The sequence below is a fragment of the Elaeis guineensis genome, chromosome 16, assembly GCF_000442705.2.
Source record: "Elaeis guineensis isolate ETL-2024a chromosome 16, EG11, whole genome shotgun sequence".
NCBI classification, from domain to species: Eukaryota; Viridiplantae; Streptophyta; class Magnoliopsida; order Arecales; family Arecaceae; genus Elaeis; species Elaeis guineensis.
Genome location: NC_026008.2, coordinates 30,147,630 through 30,168,148, shown reverse-complemented (window position 1 = coordinate 30,168,148; position 20,519 = coordinate 30,147,630). Strand labels below are relative to the sequence as shown.

The 20,519-nt window shown below is 39.3% G+C and overlaps 1 protein-coding gene across 1 annotated transcript; it reads right to left on the bottom strand.

The window, feature by feature from the left end:
• Positions 1–1,724: 1,724 nt before the first annotated feature.
• LOC105059350 (probable 6-phosphogluconolactonase 4, chloroplastic) lies at positions 1,725–10,932 on the bottom strand. The gene is made up of 3 exons (XM_010942615.3): positions 10,409–10,932; positions 10,190–10,325; positions 1,725–2,427 (listed from the first exon to the last, which is right to left on the bottom strand). The coding sequence occupies exons 1-3, from the start codon at positions 10,783–10,785 to the stop codon at positions 1,939–1,941; spliced, it is 1,002 nt and encodes a 333-aa protein (XP_010940917.1). The 5' UTR covers positions 10,786–10,932; the 3' UTR covers positions 1,725–1,938.
• Between the last annotated feature and the right edge of the window lie 9,587 nt (positions 10,933–20,519).

Here is a 20,519-nt window from a genome sequence, read left to right as displayed (position 1 = left end):
AAGAAGAGAAAGAAGAGAAAGAAGAGAAGAAAGCAAGAAGGGGAAGGAGGACCACGAACCCGATGGACCCTCCGGAAGTAGAGAAGAGCTCTGCCCGCGACGACCGAGAAATCGCCCGGACAGAGTTTCCCCAGCAAATGGCAAATGTGGGTCAGGGTCCGGGAGGTCCTATATATATAGGGCCGACCGACGGCCGAGATGCTCCCGCGCCGACCAAGGTCCTCCAGATGCGCGACGCGTGGCGCCCGCCGGTTGGCTAAGGATTCGGCGCGCTTCGTCCCGGGACGCCCGCACCGCCCGCATTAAATGCCGGAGCGGGCGCCAGCCAACCACCTTGACACGCGGCGCGCGGGGATTGGCTCCGCAGTCGGCCGCCCGCGCCGGTCCGCGTTCCCGATGGGACGCCTCACCCGCGATCGGCGCCGAATACCCGATCGACTGGCGCCGTATCGTCCGGCGCCCGATCTTCTGACGCCAACGTGACGACTGACGACGACAAGACGCGGCGTCTGACACCGGACGCCGGCGCGACTTCTGGCATCGACTAGACGTTCGGATCACTTGGGATTCGTGAGGTGTCAGACAACGGATCAGACGGCGGTACGGTCGGATCTGCACATGCGACAAATCCACTCCCAGTCGCCCGGTCTTGCTACCCGAATGAAGGCATCGGCCAGCTCTCCACCCGACTTAGGAGTGGAGGGGGGCAACTGTTGGGGGATACCCACCGACCGACCGACCGACTATCGGAGGGCCCGACCGGCTGGCGGCCCGACCAACCGACCGACTATCGGAGGGCCCGACCGGCTGGCGGCCCGACCGACCGACCGACTGACGGCCCGACGAACGACTCTGACTGGCCGATCGTGAGTCGGGCGACAGGCCAACGGACGTTGGCAGCGGCTAACTGCGGCCATTCCACGGTCCATTCCCGACCGACTAAACCCAGAGGTCCGGTAGCCGACCCACACGAAGCTCGCCGACCGACGGAGGAGTCCGACGCCACTCTGCTGGCCACCGACCTTGGGTCGGCCGGCTCCACCAACCGCCGTACGGCCGCCAGACGTTGTCAGTTCTGACACGGACATGCGGCACAGTTACCTAGGGGCATTGTCCCGCCGAGAGCCGGGTCAACCCTGGTGATTAGACGGCTACACGGCGACATGACGTTTTCACGGCGGCTCTGACAGCCTACAGTGAGTTGACAGTTCCTCACTTGTCCGCGCCATTAATGACGGCGCCATACCGTGCTCCACTATATATACCGGGGAAGGCAACAGTGCAAAGGATCGATCCGCCCGTCTCTCCCACATACGCAGGCTCGCTCCTCTCTCTCTCTCTCTCTCCCTCTCAGAGCTCTCTGTCTGCATTTCACTGTTGCCCAGTCACCTCTCTGACTTGACCGTCGGAGGGTCCCCACCGGAGCCGCCTCCGGTCAGTGCGGACTTCCTTTTGCAGGTGCACGCTTCCCGGCGATCGGGCGACGAGGCGATTGGCCGCAACACATCTACTTAAATCCACATTTATATTTATACTTTCAAAATCCTATATGCATCAATACCAAATATGCATTTGTAATTTATATCCATTTAAAACAAATATTTTGTATAAATTTTTGCATCCAGTTGTATCCATATCAGTGTCTGTATTTGCCTAATATAAACAAATACAAAAAGGGAATACTGATATCCAATTCACATTCAATCCATTTCGACCCTGCTAACTAGCCATAAGTGCAAATTGTGGTTTCTTATGCAGAGAATGCCAAATAAACATCATTTGAAACAAAACAAGGCAAAGTTAAACATTTATATTCTCCGCACATGAACTACAGTCGTAATATGCCAAGGCATATTTCAGAGCATTTGAATAAAACTGGCCTGCAGAAATTTTACTGAGTATAACTACTATCATAGAACTTATCCTTGATTGACATAATCACAGACTCGCTCTATCCTGCAACAATGAAACAGCAGCTTTGTCTGTAAACCAACTGAATTTACCATCCTTAAGTGAAACCATCTCAACAGGCAGCATATCTGATGAACTTTGTCCACTCCCTAGAGCCTTATGTACCGCACCAGCTTTACCAGCTCCAGTGACCACAAGTGCAACATATGCCGATGAGTTAATTACTGGGAAAGTGAAGGTTATTCTCTCTGGCGGTGGCTTCGGGGAGTGTTTTATGAAAGTAACCCATCGCTGGTTCTCATTAAGAAGAGGGTGCCCCGGAAAAAGAGAAGCTACATGACCATCAGGGCCCATCCCCAACAACATGAGATCAAATTTCGGAAACCCAGTTGTTGAGGATACTGCAACTACCCCCGTCTTAACCAGTTGCTTCAGACAGGTCTCGTAGTCACCAGCAGCACCCTCAGCTGATAAGGAGTCATTGATAGCATAAACCTGACCTGGTGGAATTGGGACCTATCATTTGAGAAATAAAACAGTGAATCACAATGCAGTTCTCAACTACCATTTTGTAGAAACACAAAAAGTGAAATGACGCACTGAGAAAAATTTAAAATTGCAGATTTGTAAATTGAATGTATCCCTCATCACTTTGGTATTCGCCACGCAATAGAAAATGATTTCAAATCACAACTAAAAAATAAAGTAGAAAAACTGGAATAAAGAAGTCGAAACTATACAAGCTAGCTAAATCAACAAAATATTGAACCAATAGATGAAATTTATCAGCAGATCAATCAACTTCATATGAATACTGAATTTCAAATCAATAATTATTTTCACCAATCTAAGATTCTAAATATTCGATTTATGACCATCTTCTAAAACTTCATCAGAAATTCTACCTCTATTTCATACCTCAGCTGATGGAATAAACCAGTAATTGAACTGATCGAGGCAAAAAGCACAAAATATAAATATGAAATGTAACATGGTGAACAAAGTCTGATAAACTTCTGACACTACTTATCATCTTTATTTTCCATTTCTATTTGAATCAGTCAAGTTATCAAATGGAGTAGTATGTTTCAGTTGTTTGGTGAACCAAATAGTTTTGATCTGAATTCAGCAGGGTCAGATGGTTCTGAGTATTCTCAAAGGGTCCTTAAGGGGTTTCACTTGGATCTGTTAAGAATTTGAATGACTTCACCTGGTAGAAATTGAGCCAAAGCAGAAGTATATAGGGTAATGTTGTTAAGAAAAGGGAATGGGCTATTTATTTGTATGTAACCACTGTTCAGTATGGGACTACCCCAAGGTGAGAAGTTAACTTAATTTCCTGTTGTTCATCTAGCAACACTATTTCACTTTATATGGGACCTGGATGCTTCAAGCTTAAACTGAAAATAAAGCTATTGTGAAGGATGATACTTGGCAGCACCAAACTGAGAGGATGGAAGCCAAGATCAAGTAGATTCAAGAAACAGCTGAATAGGACCGTCAAATGGGTGCACCATTCATGAGTAGCTTGTGTTCAGCTTCTATTCAACATCAGCTCACTTGGATTTGGAGCTTGATATACCTCGAACTATAAACTAAAAGAAATGATTATATTACTAATCTTCAAAAATAAATTTTTTAACATTATTGAAGCTTTGCCTGAAAAGGATGAACTCGGCCAATAGACAAATATCTACTGGCTCAAGCAATGAATTTAGGGGAAAGACATAAGTTGAATATATGTACAAGCCCTCTCCATTATCCTCTCTTGCTCTCTCAGCAATGGCAGTGCCATCATCTTCTACTCTTTTTCCTCTGCCTCTCTCTAGGTCTCATTTCTAGTGGCTGTCGAGAAAGGCATACCATCTCCAAACAACAACTGGCTTGATTTAGAAAGGATGAAACACCAGCAAGAAAGGATGGATATGGTGTCTGGAAGAGGAAGCACGCATTCTTGCAAACTAGTCATTGGCTCAATAACCTACTATGCCTTCTCTCTCCTTCCTACTTCCTGGAAGTCTGATGAAAATCTTACATCCTCTTAATTATTTTTTATTGGTGATTGAGAATCACATAAAGCCATCGGCCCTTGCCCAACAGTTGCCCCTTCCCCTTTTCTCCGATCTTTTAATGCCTCCACTACTCCTCACAGTGCATCTGACCCTAGATGGAAGCAAGTTAAGCATGCACAAGCACATTTAACATGAAAGTTTGAACATAGGAAAGCAAGCTTGAGTTGGCTCAGGATTAAATGAGCATAGTTCAAGCCAAGTATTTCTAGCTTGTCTCAATCTCAATCTGTGTATAGTTTAATTTTGAGCCAAACAGAGCTAGGCCCAACTCGCTCATGTTTAGCTAGTTTATACCCTTCAGTCAAGCAGTATTTTGAGGTCCTACAATACAATCCAGCTGATGCCTGAAGCAGGTTTGAAACATGATAAAATTTTAAACACATTTGCTGATCTGTGTAATGACATGCCATTATTCATAGCATGGACAGCTACTCAAAATACCTGGTATGTAAGGTGGAATCCTATGTTTAAAAAAGAAAGATTAGCAAGGGTAAGCAAGGGTAGCAGTTCTTCACCTCTAACCAAAATTTAGAGGAACCTACCATTCTCTTGGCATCCTTGCGCATGGACAAGAATGCTCTTTCATGATAACATTGAGAAGTCTCATGGTTTATTTGTTGTGAAAAGAGTTCGCTAAAGGTTGTGATTTAGTTCTAAAATAGAATCTACCCAGGGTCTGGACCAAATTCCATCAATCAGTTTTAGCGAACAACTATGAAAAGAGATCTTAAACTCTTAGCAAGCAAAACTAATGGATTGGATCGCCTTTTTTGGAGTTGATGTCCCTTGGCCTAAGGATGAGATCAAGGCCAGGTTATAAATCTCTTAATTGTCCATAATGCCAAAAGTTATTAAGCTACTAAGTGCTACAAGGAGAACAAGTTGACATGTTGGCAAACAGAGTTAAAAGTGGCACCTTCATATCTACAATGTCAAGTATAGTTGCCACCAAATCTTCATATGAAACCAATATATTAACAATATAGTAGTTGACACAACAGTGATGATGAAATGACACAATCAGGTCATTTGTTATTACCATCACTCGAAGCCTACACATTTGGTCACATTTGCTACCACCATCACAAGAAATATTCCAGTTCAATGATAAGCCTGAGAACATTGCCCTCCGGAAATGGAGAATTTCTCAAAGCCTATACACCCCAAAATTTGTTCATGATTTGATTGTATTGAAGAAATCAAGGATATGCTAAACACAGGCTTGTGCTTTCTTGACAGATTCAAAATGGATAGTCCAATAGTAGCTAAAACTCAAGATGTATAATTTGCAGGTAAAGGAAATGGCAAGTCACAGTGGACAAAAGGTGCCAAGGTTATGATGAGTGCTATGGTGTGTAGGGACCTCTGTTGGCATTACTATAGAACACCATTACAGGCTTGTTAGGATGTCTGGAAATCCCAATGGTAGGATCTCCTTCCTGTTGAAGAAAGCTAATAAAGGAGGGAAGCTATCAAAGGGGTTTAAGGTTGTGGGATACAATGGATTATTATCCCTAAACTAGAGAAATAAGAAAAATCACCTTTCTGATTGAATGGGATATTCAAGGTTAATCGATTCCCAGCATCACACCTACTCTAGGAACTTTGAAGAGGGGATATGTCATCACTGGATAACATGATCCCACATCCAACAGGACCCTAAAGGTTTACTTTAGCCTATTCAGATAGCAGTTAAATATTGATATATTTAACAGCATGATTGGTGCACTGTAGGTGGTTGGAAGTAAAGGTTATGAGTTGCCAAAAGTGACTTTTGGACCACCCTTAGCAAACTCACTGTGACGCTTGGGAAATCCAGGCATAAATTATGCATTTTGCAGACCACTTCCACCAAACCAAACACACGGAAGTTATTTTTCTGATTTGACTTTCTTTCACTTTTGGCCACCTACAGCAAGCCATATATGCCCTAAAAGATTGCAATAATTTACTTACTCATGCTGCTAGTCTATAAGCCTATAGATTGTAATTGCCCCTGATCCCAAACTATCAGCAAAATTTGCTTGAGCATTTCTGTAGTTTTGGAGGTTTGATAGCCTCAAAGTAGTTGATTTTTCCTTTGGCTATGGCAACACAGTGTCATGAATTAGTTTAGAAGTCTATAAGGAATAAATATGCGTTCTTCCCTGGAGTGAAAGAAGAGGGAACAAACTTTGCTTTTGAAGCAAAGCATTGTTGTGTGGGGAATTCCCCAAAGAAGAGGAAAATTTACTTAGCTTATTGCTGTTCGTCTACCAAGACTGTTTCAAGATCACAATAAATCAAATGCTGATAGGATGGTAGCAAATCTATACTATATTACAAAAAAGCACAAAGTATTCTGTAATTAATCAACCGCAACCATGGGAATAACTCAAATCAGTTTCCATCAAGAACCATATTAACTAGATCATAACAGCACGACCTCCTTATCTGGCATGGAAATATGACCAAATGCTACCTGACGTGTATTTAGATTTCCCACAATGCTATAAAATTTGTCCATCACAAGTTCCAATGAATTTTCCACAATGTGCATCTAAATTTTCCACAAGTCCCTCTCACATCAAATATCTTTCTCTAAGAACTATGATGGAAGAAATCTCAGCCAAAATCCAGGGAAGGACAAGGCTCAAGCTTGAGTCTTTGGTATCAACATCCAAAGACCTTACCATTTGAACCAGATAGCATCCTCTTTCCCCTTCTATATCAACTCCTTTTTTTTTCCCACATTTGAAATTCCACATAAATTTATGTCATCCTCATCATTATCGACATTTAATATCTTATCCATATCTGTTTGTAATGAACAGTCTTATCCCTTTGAAATGAACAAATCTTAAAACCTATTACTCTTGGTTTCCCTTGGTTTTCCTAGGTGGTCACGGTTGTCTTGTTGGCCTCTTCTTAAAACACATGTATGCCTTTCATACAAAACTTTCCACCCCCGATCCACAATTTTTCAGCATCACAATGGTTAAGGGTGATAGAGATTTTGGACCCCACCTAAAACCAAACTAGATGATTTGGACTCTAATTGTTCCACAGCATTGACAATTTAGTCCATCCAAGGTAAGTGTTCATTTCAAGGTCCATCTAAGGTGCTTGATATACCCATTCTTTTGACATTTTAACTTGCTGGATTCTACTCAATTTAAGGACAATTGTCGAGTCTGACAGCAAGTCAAAGACAAGCTTGTCAGGTATAAACTTGTTAAGCTCCATCAGGGACTTCATGAGCTTCACTTCCGATACCATCCTTCCCTCCCTTACCAACCCAGTAACCTGTCTTCACCACAACCTTGCCTGAACTCTGAAGTGCCATGCATGAGCTAATAATATGATTTTTAGAGGGACAACATGTACACCATATTTGATTTTAGGAGGAACCAAACATAGATTACTAAATGCATAATTCATAGCTCAGATTCCAATTGAAATTACATAAGTAACAAAAGCTTCATTGGAACAACTTGCATTTTTGGGGAAAGGAAAATCTTCACAAGATTCCAACATCCAATCTCTAGGTTTCAGAAGCAAGTGCAACTCTTGATGAATTTAAGCCCAATTATTTCACATAATAGCTTATAGCATGACTTTGAATCATTTTAGCATGATTTGTATATGTTATAATGAGTATGTTTGAGTTGGGTCCAAGTTCTAGAATCAAAGTACAAATCTCGTCTTAATCAAATTGGGTGTTTTGTTAAGTCTAAATCTTACTTAACCTACTAATGCAGCCACAACAAAAAAATTCAAACAAAATCATAATTCTCGACACACATGTGCGCATCTTTTCTACTAATTCTGATGGAATAAATGACCGTATTTAAACATTGGGCTGGCCCATTTGACGACAAGCCCAAAATGGGCCCAATAGAACCGCTAGTTTCATGTAGGATAAGCTGGTGTAGTGGAATAGTTCCTCAGAAAACAAGGATGCAGTTTCCTAAAAAACAATGATAAAATGGTTAGCGGAGGATAGGAACGGTCATTAGCTTTTGGTTTGAAAAGATATGGCCTTTGGTCAAAGCGGTGCATGCTTGCCTTTATAAAGCATAAATGGCCCATTACTCTTGTCAAACAAGACAAAAGTAATAGCAACCCCTTCAAACCTTTTTTTGTGGTTACTCTATTTAGGAAGTAATTTGCAGTACTTAAAGCCTCTCTTCGAAAATTAAGAGATAAATCTGCATAAGCCATCATAGATCTAGTCATATCCATATATATTCTATTTCTTCTTTCCTCCACGCCATTTTGTTCCCAAGTATATCGCATAGTATTTAAATAGTGAATCCCATTTCTTTTTGCTTCCATGTACTGACCAATTCTATCATTGTTAATTCCCTCTATAGGTCTCCTTAATTGGGTCTCAACTTCTTTCTTGTATTCCTTGAACTTTTCTAGTGCTTCAAACTAATGTCTAATTAAACATATATATCCAAATCTTGAAAAGTCATCAACAAAGGCAATGAAATATTGCATTCCCTTGTGTCTTAACCCTCATAAATCCACACCCATCGGAATGGATAACTTCTAACAATTCTTTAGCATGCCAATTTTTCTTACACGGCCTCTTAGTCATTTTACCAAGAATGCAAGGTTCACATATGCCATAGTCCACTTTTCCAAGGTTAGGCAATAATCCTATATACTCATTCTTAACATTTTATTCTTATAAACATATTCTAATCTTAAATGCCATGTATAAGGACCAATAAAAGTAGACTCAAACAAGTAAGAAGAAATACATGCGTTGTTATTATTAATCATAGTTAGATACAGGCCATCGACCTTCTTCGCTCTTATAATAACATGACCATCCTTCCTAATGGTCACACAATTGAAGGCAAACCTCACTTCACATCCCTTCTCATCAAGTACATCCACTGATATGAAGTTCCTTCTAATACTAGGTGCACACAAAACATCAGGAAGAATAAAACTAACACCATCACATGATTCTACAATCACCAACCCCAAGTACATCACAGTAGGTGTTATCACCCATAAACAATCTATGCTCTCCTAGGATAATGAATATATGTTAACAAAATTGTCCCGTGACTTGCACGTGTACCTTGTTGCCAGGGAGTTGATCCACCAATCAACTATGGCTTTTGACATAGTGAGTACCATTTCCTTAGAGTCATCCTTCAGATTTTACTGTGTCATCCTAGTTCTTTTCGTGTTTTGGAGAAACCGCCTAGTTCTCACGACAACTGAAGCATGCTCCTTTCATGTCCTTTTTCTTTCCATACTTGAATTGCTGTCCTTTGCCTTTCTATGGCTTTTTTGGTTTCTTATTGTGTCCCCCACTTTCTTCTACAACCATAGGGTTTATGCGCTTGCAACACTTCTTTCTTTCCTCAAGTGCTAGCACAACTGGTAAAGTGTCTATGGTCAAATTTTGACCAGAACAATTTATCATCGTGACAATGGAATCCCAAGATAGAGGAAGATTGTTAAGTATAGTGGACACTTGCATTTTGTCAGACATAGGATTTGCTACAGTCAATAAATCCTTAGCAACAAGGGCCATATGATTCACATGATCCACCACACTTGAGTCTCCGACATGGTTAGGCCATTAGATTTTTTCAAGTAAAAGTTGTATATAAGTTTCAGGTTTTCCTCCATACTTCTTCTCCAAGGCACTAGGAATTTCCTTAGCCATCTTTGTGTCTTCAAAGAAGAGAATTAAAGCATCCTGCATGTGGCTCCAAAGAACAGCCTTAGCAAACTCATTGTTCTCCTCTCATTTTTCAATTTGTTTCTTGGGGATTTCATCTGAAGGTTCTTCAATGACAATGACATAATATGTTTTATCATGTATTGGTAAATAAGACACTCTTCTTTTCCAAATGAAATAGCTAACCCCATTTAGTTCCTCTACTTTAGAACCATCAACAGAAACTACTTTTGTGGCCATTGCACAAAAATAGACTTCTCAAAATTAAATGAACTGATCGGAATAAAAGAATGCAATTTGATGTGCACTATCTTCTTCCAGCCCCACTTTGATACCAATGCTGGTCCTAGTTGTATTTGGGGTCAGGCAGAACCCTTGCCGTGAGACTGGTGATCACGCAGGATATGTTTATGGTTGGTGCCTTTCAAATACCATCATAAGCTAGCAATTCAAAATACATCCTTTGAAAAGAACAGGGGAAAAGAAAAAATCAAAATTGTAGGGTTTTATATACCTTACAAAGAAACCCATCGTAAGCTAGTTTATAGTTGCTATCAGCATGGTCCTTCGGCACCACCCTCTCATCCACCCAGAAGACATGCCACTTTGTCCAATCCACCGATTCCAGATACGGAGGCTCAACCAATTTCCTATAATTTCAGAGGTTTTTCACATACCAGATCGAAGAAAACCCTAAAAATTTCCCAAGAAAACGACGATCCAAGCTCGATACCTGAGGGATTTGATGAGAGACCCACCGGAAAGGACGACGGTGAAGGCCCCTCTCTCCCGGGCGAACTTCTCCGACAGCTCCGCCGTGTACTTCGCCAGAGACACGGCGAGCTCCTCCTCGCTCTCGAAGACCAGAAGCTCCTGCTTCCCCTTCGCCACCGCGGTTGTGGAGATGGCTTCGGACGCCATGGCCGAGATCGGTCTCCGGCAGGGTCGGAGGGGTTTCGGAGCGAGGAGGGAGATCTTTCTCACCGCCAAAAGGGACCTCGCCGGAACCAGCGGCCGGAGGATCGCCGGAAGGCGACGGGCTGGCGGCAGGCGCGGCCAGCGGTGGGAGGGGAGAACAGCGGGACAGGGGGAGACGGCGGAAGAGCGCATGCTACAGGGTGCTGTTGGATGCTGTTATATTTATATCCGTTGCGATCTTGATCGACGGCAGGTGACGCGGCTCTGACGGGAAAACTAGAGACAGCTTATCGCTGGTGAAGGACGAGCAGGTAGCCGTCCACACACCAGTGCAGTAAGTACGCGATTGGCTGCTGATTCTATACAAACAGGATATCCCAGGCGTCAAAAACTCAGCTAATAAAATAAACAAATAAATAAATCATTTAATTTTAAATTTATATTAATTAAAAATAATTTAAAATTATGAGGGATATTTGAAGGCCTTAGCCAATAAATTGGGTTGTACCACTCAAAATCACGGGATATATTGGCTTAGCATGAAGGCTTAAAAATTTAGTATTTGAAGCCGGTGTTTGGGTAGGGTCATCCTAGTTAGATCAGTACTTAGTTTGATTTCTATCTATATAATGTCTAACATCATTATTCTGAAAATAGTGACGATGAAGATAAGCAATAATTCAGGTACTTTCTATGAAGATCACACTAGTATGGTGGTAGAATCCACCTTCCAATATGGAATGTGGTCTGCGAGTTGATTGGAGAGGAGGGGATTGGGCATTCAATCTCTTGTGGCAAGACGTAAGTCTTTGATTGTTTGGCATGTGATCTTCAGTTGATTTACATTTAGAGTGAGGTGATCAAAGCTTAGTATGGCTCCTAGAGTACTGACATTGATACCCATGCTAGTCAAAAAGACTCCTTTATATGGAAGGAGATTTATCTGTGGGTCCTGACGATTTATGATTGTGTCAAATAAATTATGAGGGATGGGTGAGATATCAACCTTACTCATAATCCTTAGATTACTGACATGTCCATTGATTGCTAGCCAATTTACATCAATATGGAGACTTTAGACTTGATGCAGGTAGTGGATCTCCTCCAGTTGGGGGGATATGCATGGCGGGTTGATGTGGTATCTCAGCTCTTTAGGTCGGCACCTGCGAAGAGAGTATTGACCATTGCTGTCCTGTCTTCGGTGGTTTATATATTAGAGTCTAGAGTTCTGCTTGCACATCAAGGATAGTGACAAGAGACCTCTATGAGATGTTCAAAGGAAAGACAGTCAGAAGGATGGATGGAGCATGTATCTGAAGGCTTCGTGTCCACCCGAGGGTCCATCTCCTTCTTTGAAAAGTGGCCTAGCACCGACTTCCAACCAAGGCAATTTTGCATAATAGAGTATGGACATTCCTTTGTCTTGCTCGAGCGGCTATAGTGATGATGAGATGGTGGACCATGTTTTATTTTTGTGCCCCAAGGCCTGGCATGTATAGACATTAGTGGGGCTCTCCCAGGTGGCGAGTGCTTTTACGAAGCCAGCCTAGCTTTTTTGGAGGGACTGCGATGGAGCTTGCAGAGTGACTCATCCAGAGGATTGGAAATTAGAGTGACGTACATCGCTTATCACATTTGGTTTATTAGGAATATGGGCACCTTTGAGGTGTTTTGGTAGCCTGCGAGATTTAGCTGGGAGAAGGCATTGGTGCAAGTTGGGGAGATTATAGATGTATTATTGATAGATTTGACCTCTGTTACTTGGGACTTTTTGGCTACTCAGACAGCGACCCATGTGATGTCTGTTACTCGGAAGCCCCCACTCCCGAGTTTCTCTAAGGTCAACTTCAATGGCAGTGTCAGAGGCTCTGAGGTGGTGTAAGTTTCATCATTGATGGTCCTGACTCCAGACTTGTGATAGCCGATGGATGTCACCTCCTTGACAATACCGTCCCTGCAGCGGAGTTGCGGGCTGCATGGGCTGGTATATCATTTGCAAGGCAGCGGCTACAGATAAAGAGGCAGGTTGTGGAGGTCGATTTGGCTACCATTATTGGTTGGTTGCAAAAGTAGCAGAGGGTCGGTGCTGCTCACCCCCTCCTTAGTAATACTTGGCACCTCATTTGGAGATGCTTCTCAATCGAGATTAGATATGTCTATTGTGAGGCTAATAGTGCGGTCAATTGGATAGTCTCTTTTGCTGTCGAGCATGTCGGAGGGGTTGTATGGACTGAGATGATCGAAATGTCACATATATTTGGGGATGTTCTTCTTTTTGACTTTTTTGGCTATGTTCATATTTGCTATGCATGAGTACTTTGTCTGTCCAAAAAAAAAGTAAAAAATGAAATGGGTGTTTGATATCAATATAGACTAGATTAGATGCTAATATAGATTAAATTCAATTTCATTAATAGTATAAGTCCAAAATTATTGCTTTAAATAGTACATGCTTGAACTATTAAACTGTGGTGAATGGGTCAAGTTTGTAAAATTGTAGTTCTCCATGTATTATAAGTAGCTCATATCAACATGTACTTTATCTGTTATTGTAAATTTTGAAAAGTATTTCAAACTATAGAAAGCCTAAGTACATTGCAATAATAGAAAACATGTGACTCTTTATATGCTGCCATATAGCGGTGTCTTTTTAACCATCCTACTTCATATACTGCACTTCTCTTAAAGGATATAATAGCATTTCGATTATATTAAACACATCTTTAAACCTTTTTAATTTGAAAACTAAAATAGTTATGGTAGTATACTTTTAGTAGTGTGAAGATAAGCTGGCAAGGGGAAATAAGGAAAAAAATCATTTCCTAAAAATATCAAGTTTCTAACAATCAAGTTAACTCAAATAATAGAAAAAAAGATATTCATCACTCGGAAGACAACATAAGAGACTAAATGCACAAAAAGTTCCTGATGTCAGTACGGTGCCGACATGCCATAATAATTCAGTATCATTTTATAAACAAAAAAAAAAATTTATGTGTGCATCATTCTCATTCTCCTCCTTTTTGTCCTCCTCAAGTTTGGAATCCCAGGTCACCATAATTAGATAGCAGAAATTTCAGTTCAATTGACTTGTTCTTCTCCCGCTTGAAAGCTCCAGCGTACTGTTCTCTTGGAAGATGTACTCTGCCTAAATAACTTTTTCGCCATAAACTCTTCCTTTTCATATCTTCTTTCGTTTTTTCCCAAATCACTCTGCATAAAATCTTAATTTTGTTGGTCCGAAATTCCACTCTTATTTTGTTGAAGCTTCACCTTCCATTTCCCCATGTTTTCTTTATTCTATATTACTACTAAGCTCCATCTGGCCCTCATTCCAATGTGGATGTGCTGAGACATTATTTAGATGATTATTGAACAATGGATAAAGTAAAAATATTGAATATTGGACTAAGTGTTTAGATCATATCTAGATCATTGCTTAAATGGATGAGCAAATTAGAAAGTTTGGATGATTAAGATGATGTTTAAAAAACTAAGATAGATTACACGGCTGCTCAGCATGATTTAGACATATACTATGTAAACAATATTATTTGTATCCACATCGAAACCTAATAAACTAATGGTACATATTGCAGTAAATTTCCAACTCTGATCGAAATTACTGGAGCGAGGTGAAGTCCGACAAGGATGACAGCAACTAAACCTACAAAATAAGTCTCTGATCGGAAGTAGTTCCAACGAGACCCTCCGATGCTCAAATCAAAAATCTTGAACAGATGAAGAGAGCATACAAGAGTGTTGTATACCTTTGAGGTCTGTTGGTTATCCCTATTTATAGGACAAGGTTGGGATCATAAGGGGGAAAAGCAATGGGAGACCTCTCTGTCTCCATCGAGCACATCCTCAAAATTCTCATTCTGATTTTTAGGGATTTAGTGGATGGCATCACCTCATCCAATATGTGACCAGCTGCTTCTATTAATAATCGCAGTCAGAGTCTCTGGGACCTGATGGTTGATGTGACTTAGAATTTGGCTTGAGTACCTGGAATTTGGAGATTGATATGATCTTTTTTTGTACGTGGCCAGCTGCTTTCTTTAATGACTATGATTTGAGTGCCTAGGATTCAGAGATTAACGTGACCTTTTTTGACGCATAGCCAGTTGCTTTTCTTAATAGCTTAATTTGAAAGGGCCGTGTGGAAGCTTGCTTCCGACTTTTTCGAGCTTGATGACCTAAGTAGTTAGCAGAGGGAGTGTGGCTTGACAGCTTGCCATATATCCTATTGGAGGTGCGGTGGATGCCAAGGTCGAAGCTGATATAGGGGTCGGCACTCAAAAATCTGGATCAATGTCCGATGTTCGGATATCACTCTAATGATGAATGAGATGTTAGATACGTAGATCGACAATTTGACATGCCTGAAGATGAGTTTGGCTATCGATGCTGGGGCTGGCGACTCAAGTGCAGATCGGTGGCTTATGAATGAACGAAAATACTAGTGAGAAGTTGGAAACCCATGTACAGGTTGGTAGTTGATATGAGGGTCGGTGGCTGATGCATAAATCGATGGTCGATGCATGGGTCGGCCACGACTAGAGTTCGTCTGTATCTTCGAATCAGGTACTAGAGTTCTATTCATAATATATGACCTCCTACTCCCTAGTGTGAGTTGGGATCAGGCGTAGGGTGTATGAATTACTGTGTACACCAAAGACACATGTCAAGCCTCCATTTTTTGGGCAGAATGGTGCATTTGTAGCCCTCGAACTGTCACGTCTGGAAGTTAGTAGGATTTGTGAAGAGATATCAAGTAAAAGGATGTCAGTCGGTAGTTATTAAAGATTTGGCTAGATTCAAGACATCACATATGCCTTTAAAAATGTGCCCATAAAAATGCCTCCAGGAGAAATCATTCTAGCTGATTCGATTTCGCTATGTGGTGGTCATCTAGCAGTTTGAGTCCAATCAATGTGGGATCAAGGGATGTCCGTAGCTTTTATAAATAGAGGTGTCCTCTTCATCCTTCTCTTTTCTTTATTGTTCTTCTTGTGTCTTCTTCTTCCTTGGGATGACAATGCTCTTCCAAGAGAGTCCAAAGCTCCATTAGCAAGTCTACTCCCGGACATGCAGGTTAGTTTCTTAAAGTCCTTCCTCAGCCATTTTTTAGCCTATCCTTGCGTTCTTCATGCTCGCTCACCCTTTAGCGTTAAGGTAGGTAAACCAGGGACAGAAATAGTGGTTATGTATGTTGGAAAATATATCCCAAAGTCAATCGTTAGCTTGTTGACGGTTGTACTATTTGATGTAATTATATATAAATTAATTAATAAAATTTTTATTTGATAATTTTCACCATAAGCTTGTACATCTTCAACATCGAATTTCTGTGTTATGATGAAAGTTCTTAGGACTATTTTAAATCGATAAAGGAGGATTTATCGTTTAGTCCTTAAATGAGTTCATGATCAAATAATATGCTATTACTAGGATGATAGATATATCAAGTGTAAATCGTTGTGTGCCATATAGGTTGGTTGGCCTCTTAAATAAGGAGCATGAAGATACTGGTATGGCATGTAGGTAAAATATAGGAGTATATTTTACTAAACGTGATCAATTTTGGAGCACTCTGCTGTCAAGAGTCACTTCAAAAGGATATGGATATAAGTGTTCCTCCGATCTGAGATCACCATGGAGACTTGCAAGCAACTCACCGTGCTTTGGTGCCGGATTACCTGAATTTCTAATTCAGGATCGGAAGATTTCTGGGCATAGTCAAGTACTTGTGAAGTCGGTGTGTGAGTTAAGATAAAATTGACCACTTCAAGAGATTGGAGAGAATGCTTTATGTTTCAATTTAGTAAGATCTTGATCAGAGCAATCTTTGTGAGGAGTCACAAGATTTATCAGGTTGAAAAACATAATGGATGTACTGTTAAGAGTTGACAGTTTAAACTCTAAGTCATTTTGGCATCAAGGGTCAAAGGGATGAATTATATGGTAACTATATTCAAATAGGTTCTTGAGTGTTGCTTTGCATACATTCGACCTATCTGGACGTCGGATACTATTGCTAGATGGTTACTCCGATTGGTACAGGAATCAGTTTTTGTGCTACCGGCTTAGGTTCGAACTTATGGAGTCACACACATTAGAAGTTTTTCTTCGATCACATGACTAATCTGAAGAGTCTCAATGGATAGAGACTCTAGTGAAGAGTCTCACTGGATGGAGACTCTGCTGAAGAGTCCTACTGGACGGAGACTCTAGAGAAGAGTCCCACTAGACTTGGACTTTATCATTAATGGAGGATTAATTAGTGATTAGATCACTAATTAGCTTAATTTAATTGAGCATTAAAGTTTAGATCAAGTTTGATTGAATTAGATTCAATCAGATTAAGTCTGATTAGGTTATGAGATGACTTAATCGATAAGAGAGAAATGATCCTGATTTGATCGGATCTATAGCTCAATTAATTTATTGATTTGATCAAATTTAATTAAAGTTATAGGAACCTAATTAGACTAGATTTATTATATTTTATTTGGATCTAATTGAATTAGGTTTGAAAGAAATCTAATTGGTTAAACCTTAGGGTCCCAAATGAGTGGGATTCTCTCCCTTGCGCTACCCAAATTGTCTCACACCTTTTCTTACCGCACAAAATTAGTTTGTATGTGAAAAAATTAAAAAATAATCTTTATTTTGTTGTCCATTAATGATAAAAATTTATTAGTTTTGATTTAAATTCAAATTGATTTGAATTTCAACTTAAAATCTTATCCATATCCTTCTACACGTTGGCAGCTTCTGAAGGTGCCCATTGTGTATGAGAAAAAAAATCTTTTCAATTGATTTTTATGCCCAATTTTTTTTGATAAATTCTTCTTTAAGTTAGATAAGGGTGATAAAAAGTTAGAGTTAAATTAAAATTTAAAATAATTTGAATTGCAATAAACTCCAGCCCTTATCCTGTCTTATCTGGTTTGTGCGACAATTATAAAAAGGCCATATTTTTATGTGCCAAACTAAGAGAGTTTTTTACTATAAGATACTAGAGAGAAAGTGGGGTGAAAATCCTTCTTTGGGATATGAGCTTTGGATGGGTTTCATTCTTGCTTGGCATGAACAAAAGAGGAGACCGTTCTCCTCTCGAGTGAAGATCTAGAACTGTTCTAGATTTTTGGGTGAAAAAAAAATTAAAGAGAACAGAGTTTTCATCTAATTTTTTTTCACCATCCAGTATTATCCTCTGATCCATCTTTAACATCAAAAAGATTTGAGGCAATCGAAGAAGGAGATCAAGTTAGATTTACCATTAGAAGCCGACTGCGCGAGCTAGCACTCCCGTAGAGGACTGATCGATTCGAGGGGCTTCGTGTGGATCATCCATAGAGGTTGGATGCTTGTACGATTGCGAACGACCAGAGAAGACTTTCAAATCTATATTTTTGATCGTAGAGTTTGACTACCTATGCTCAGGTATTGGGTTCAGAATCATAGAAGTGGTAGATTAGATCTATTACTAAATACTGTTTTTGGTTCACATGCTGGTCATTTTAGATTCAAATTTTTATGCATATAAATTTATATCATCGATCTATTTGTAGGAGCTTTAAGATCAGATCTTATATATATATATATTTATAGATTAAATAGTTTAATGTAATATTTTTTCACTGAAAATTTTTTGAAATGCATGTATGAAACCCCTGTGCATCCCATATCAAAGCCATGGTTCGATATGACATGATATTATATATATTTAGATCTATAATTTAATTTTAATTAGATCTAATATATAATATTTAGATCTAAAATTAGTTATAGATCTGATCGCACAAATTGATATAAGGTTATCCTGCTGTAAGGTTTACCCCTTACAGTGTAATGTTTATCCTAATTTGTGCTGATCTTCATAAAGTTTGATTTTAATTTAAAGTATATAAAATTTATTTATGATAATTATTATCTAATTTTGATATGATCAAAATATAATAATCAGATTTAAAATAATTTAGATTAGATCTAAATTATTTAAATTAGATGATCTGAGTAGCAAAGTAATCAGATCAGGTTTATCACCAGACCGTCCGATCATAAGAGATAATAGAGATTAGATTTCTCTTTTTTCATTCAATTAGGTCCTCTTATGATGTGTAGGAGTGCCATTGTGACTATATCCCATGAAGATGAATACAAAAAAAAACTTTACTTTTCTTAAAATCCTAAGATTGTGTATATGATACATTGTATGAAAAGTAGTTGCATCTAATCTTTGCAAATAAAATCTAGAATCATGAACATGTTTAGAATAGTTCTAAAATAATTTATGATTGATTTTATTACTATTTATATAAAATTTTTTTGATATAAAATTAATGTAATTGTTGTAGTTCGCCTGTTGAGTCGACTCAGTATTATTTGGATCGATCTAGAATCCTGATTCCTCAGCTCAATTTCTATTGAGCTGACTCATTATTACAGACTAAAAATTATGATTAATAATTTATCGTCAATAAGTCAACTAAGTCTCAAAACTTAGTCGATCCATTGTGATGAGTAGGCTCAATCCAAGGGTGAGCCGATTCAAGTTTCAGATCTAAATAATTATGCATAAAATTAATTATAAAAATATTTTATAAAATTTGAAATTATTTTCAAATGTCGAACTCCTACTCATAGTCTCAAACTTAATTAAGAATTAAGTTAAATCTATTAGATCTAGAATTATGAATTAAAGATCTGATGTCATTCGCATAAAATATGGGTGATGGGTTTATGGGTTAGCTTGATCAGTTTCTCCTAATTGGGTTAGACCTAGGGTTAGAATCAAAGATCAAATAAACTAAGAAGAAAAATTACATTAAATCAAATTTTCTCTAGAGCCAACATAATTATTATAGTTGGTCGAGTCCATGTCTTTGATTAGACCCAAATGGACTTTGATCTTGAGCTCAGCAGTCGAACCCAAATCCATAAGTAGATCTAATTGAAATTGATTAACCAGTTAGTGTCTAAGATAAATTTGACAGTCTTGATCGGTGGTCATTAATTGAGAGCTACTCATATAGATTGAGTCTATGATGAGTTAATAGCATATCCCTCTCACCGATCTCACTTACCTGACCAACATGGTGAATCAAATTTTGATCAGATTGCTTAATGATTAGGGTTGACCCATGTTTACTAAAAAATCAATTTGACTGATTTAGGTGCCCCTAGTTTGACTTGTCTTTATCCTCGACATAACTTGATGAAGTCAGTGGAAGGATTGATGACTTGTCAGTTGGATCGATTTGTTTCTAGTCCACCCTGATCTGACTTGGTGAAGTCAGTGGGAAGATTGAGATTAGTTGGTCTACGTATTTAATTCTGATAAATTATGTTAACCAAATCTTCTAAATTATTAGATCCATAAAATGAGCTAGTTATGGTGATAACTAGGTCATAGCCTCCCATTAAGATGAATGATAATGGGTCCATTATTTCTGATTGACATTGTAGACGCCATCTGTCTGGTGTTTCTCTGAATGATGAAATTATTATTCATCATATAATGACTCTATTATACTATCTGATGAATGGTTGGGTTGGCCGAGCCATACTCGGATCCGATTATTCATTAGTTAGAATCATTGAATAGATTCATGTTAATGGTTGGACCTAACCAGGACTTTCAGTAGAGGCCCATCGCCTACTGAAACAAAATCTAGAGCAAAACTAATTACTAAAAATTATTTAAAAAAATAATTAGTTGAGAACCTACCCATAGATTCATATAAGTTGGTCGAGCCATACTCGAATCTGTATGCAGTCTGTGTGGATTTTAGTATCCGCTAAGGAATTAGGGTAATTCTTCGAATTAGAGATAGAGGCTACCAATTCGTATAAAATAATGAGAAAATCTTTAGACTAAAGTCTATATCTTTAGGTTTGATTAATTCATATACTAA

What these genes read in the sequence shown, in the direction of transcription:
- LOC105059350 (XM_010942615.3), bottom strand. Translation starts at nt 10,785, where the DNA reads ATGCGCTCTTCCGCCGTCTCCCCCTGTCCCGCTGTTCTCCCCTCCCAC. An exon ending in TCTCTCATCAAATCCCTCAG is followed by an intron (nt 10,326 to 10,408) that starts GTATCGAGCTTG and finishes CTGAAATTATAG; the next exon opens with GAAATTGGTTGAGCCTCCGT. An exon ending in ACGATGGGTTTCTTTGTAAG is followed by an intron (nt 2,428 to 10,189) that starts GTATATAAAACC and finishes CTCAAATGATAG; the next exon opens with GTCCCAATTCCACCAGGTCA.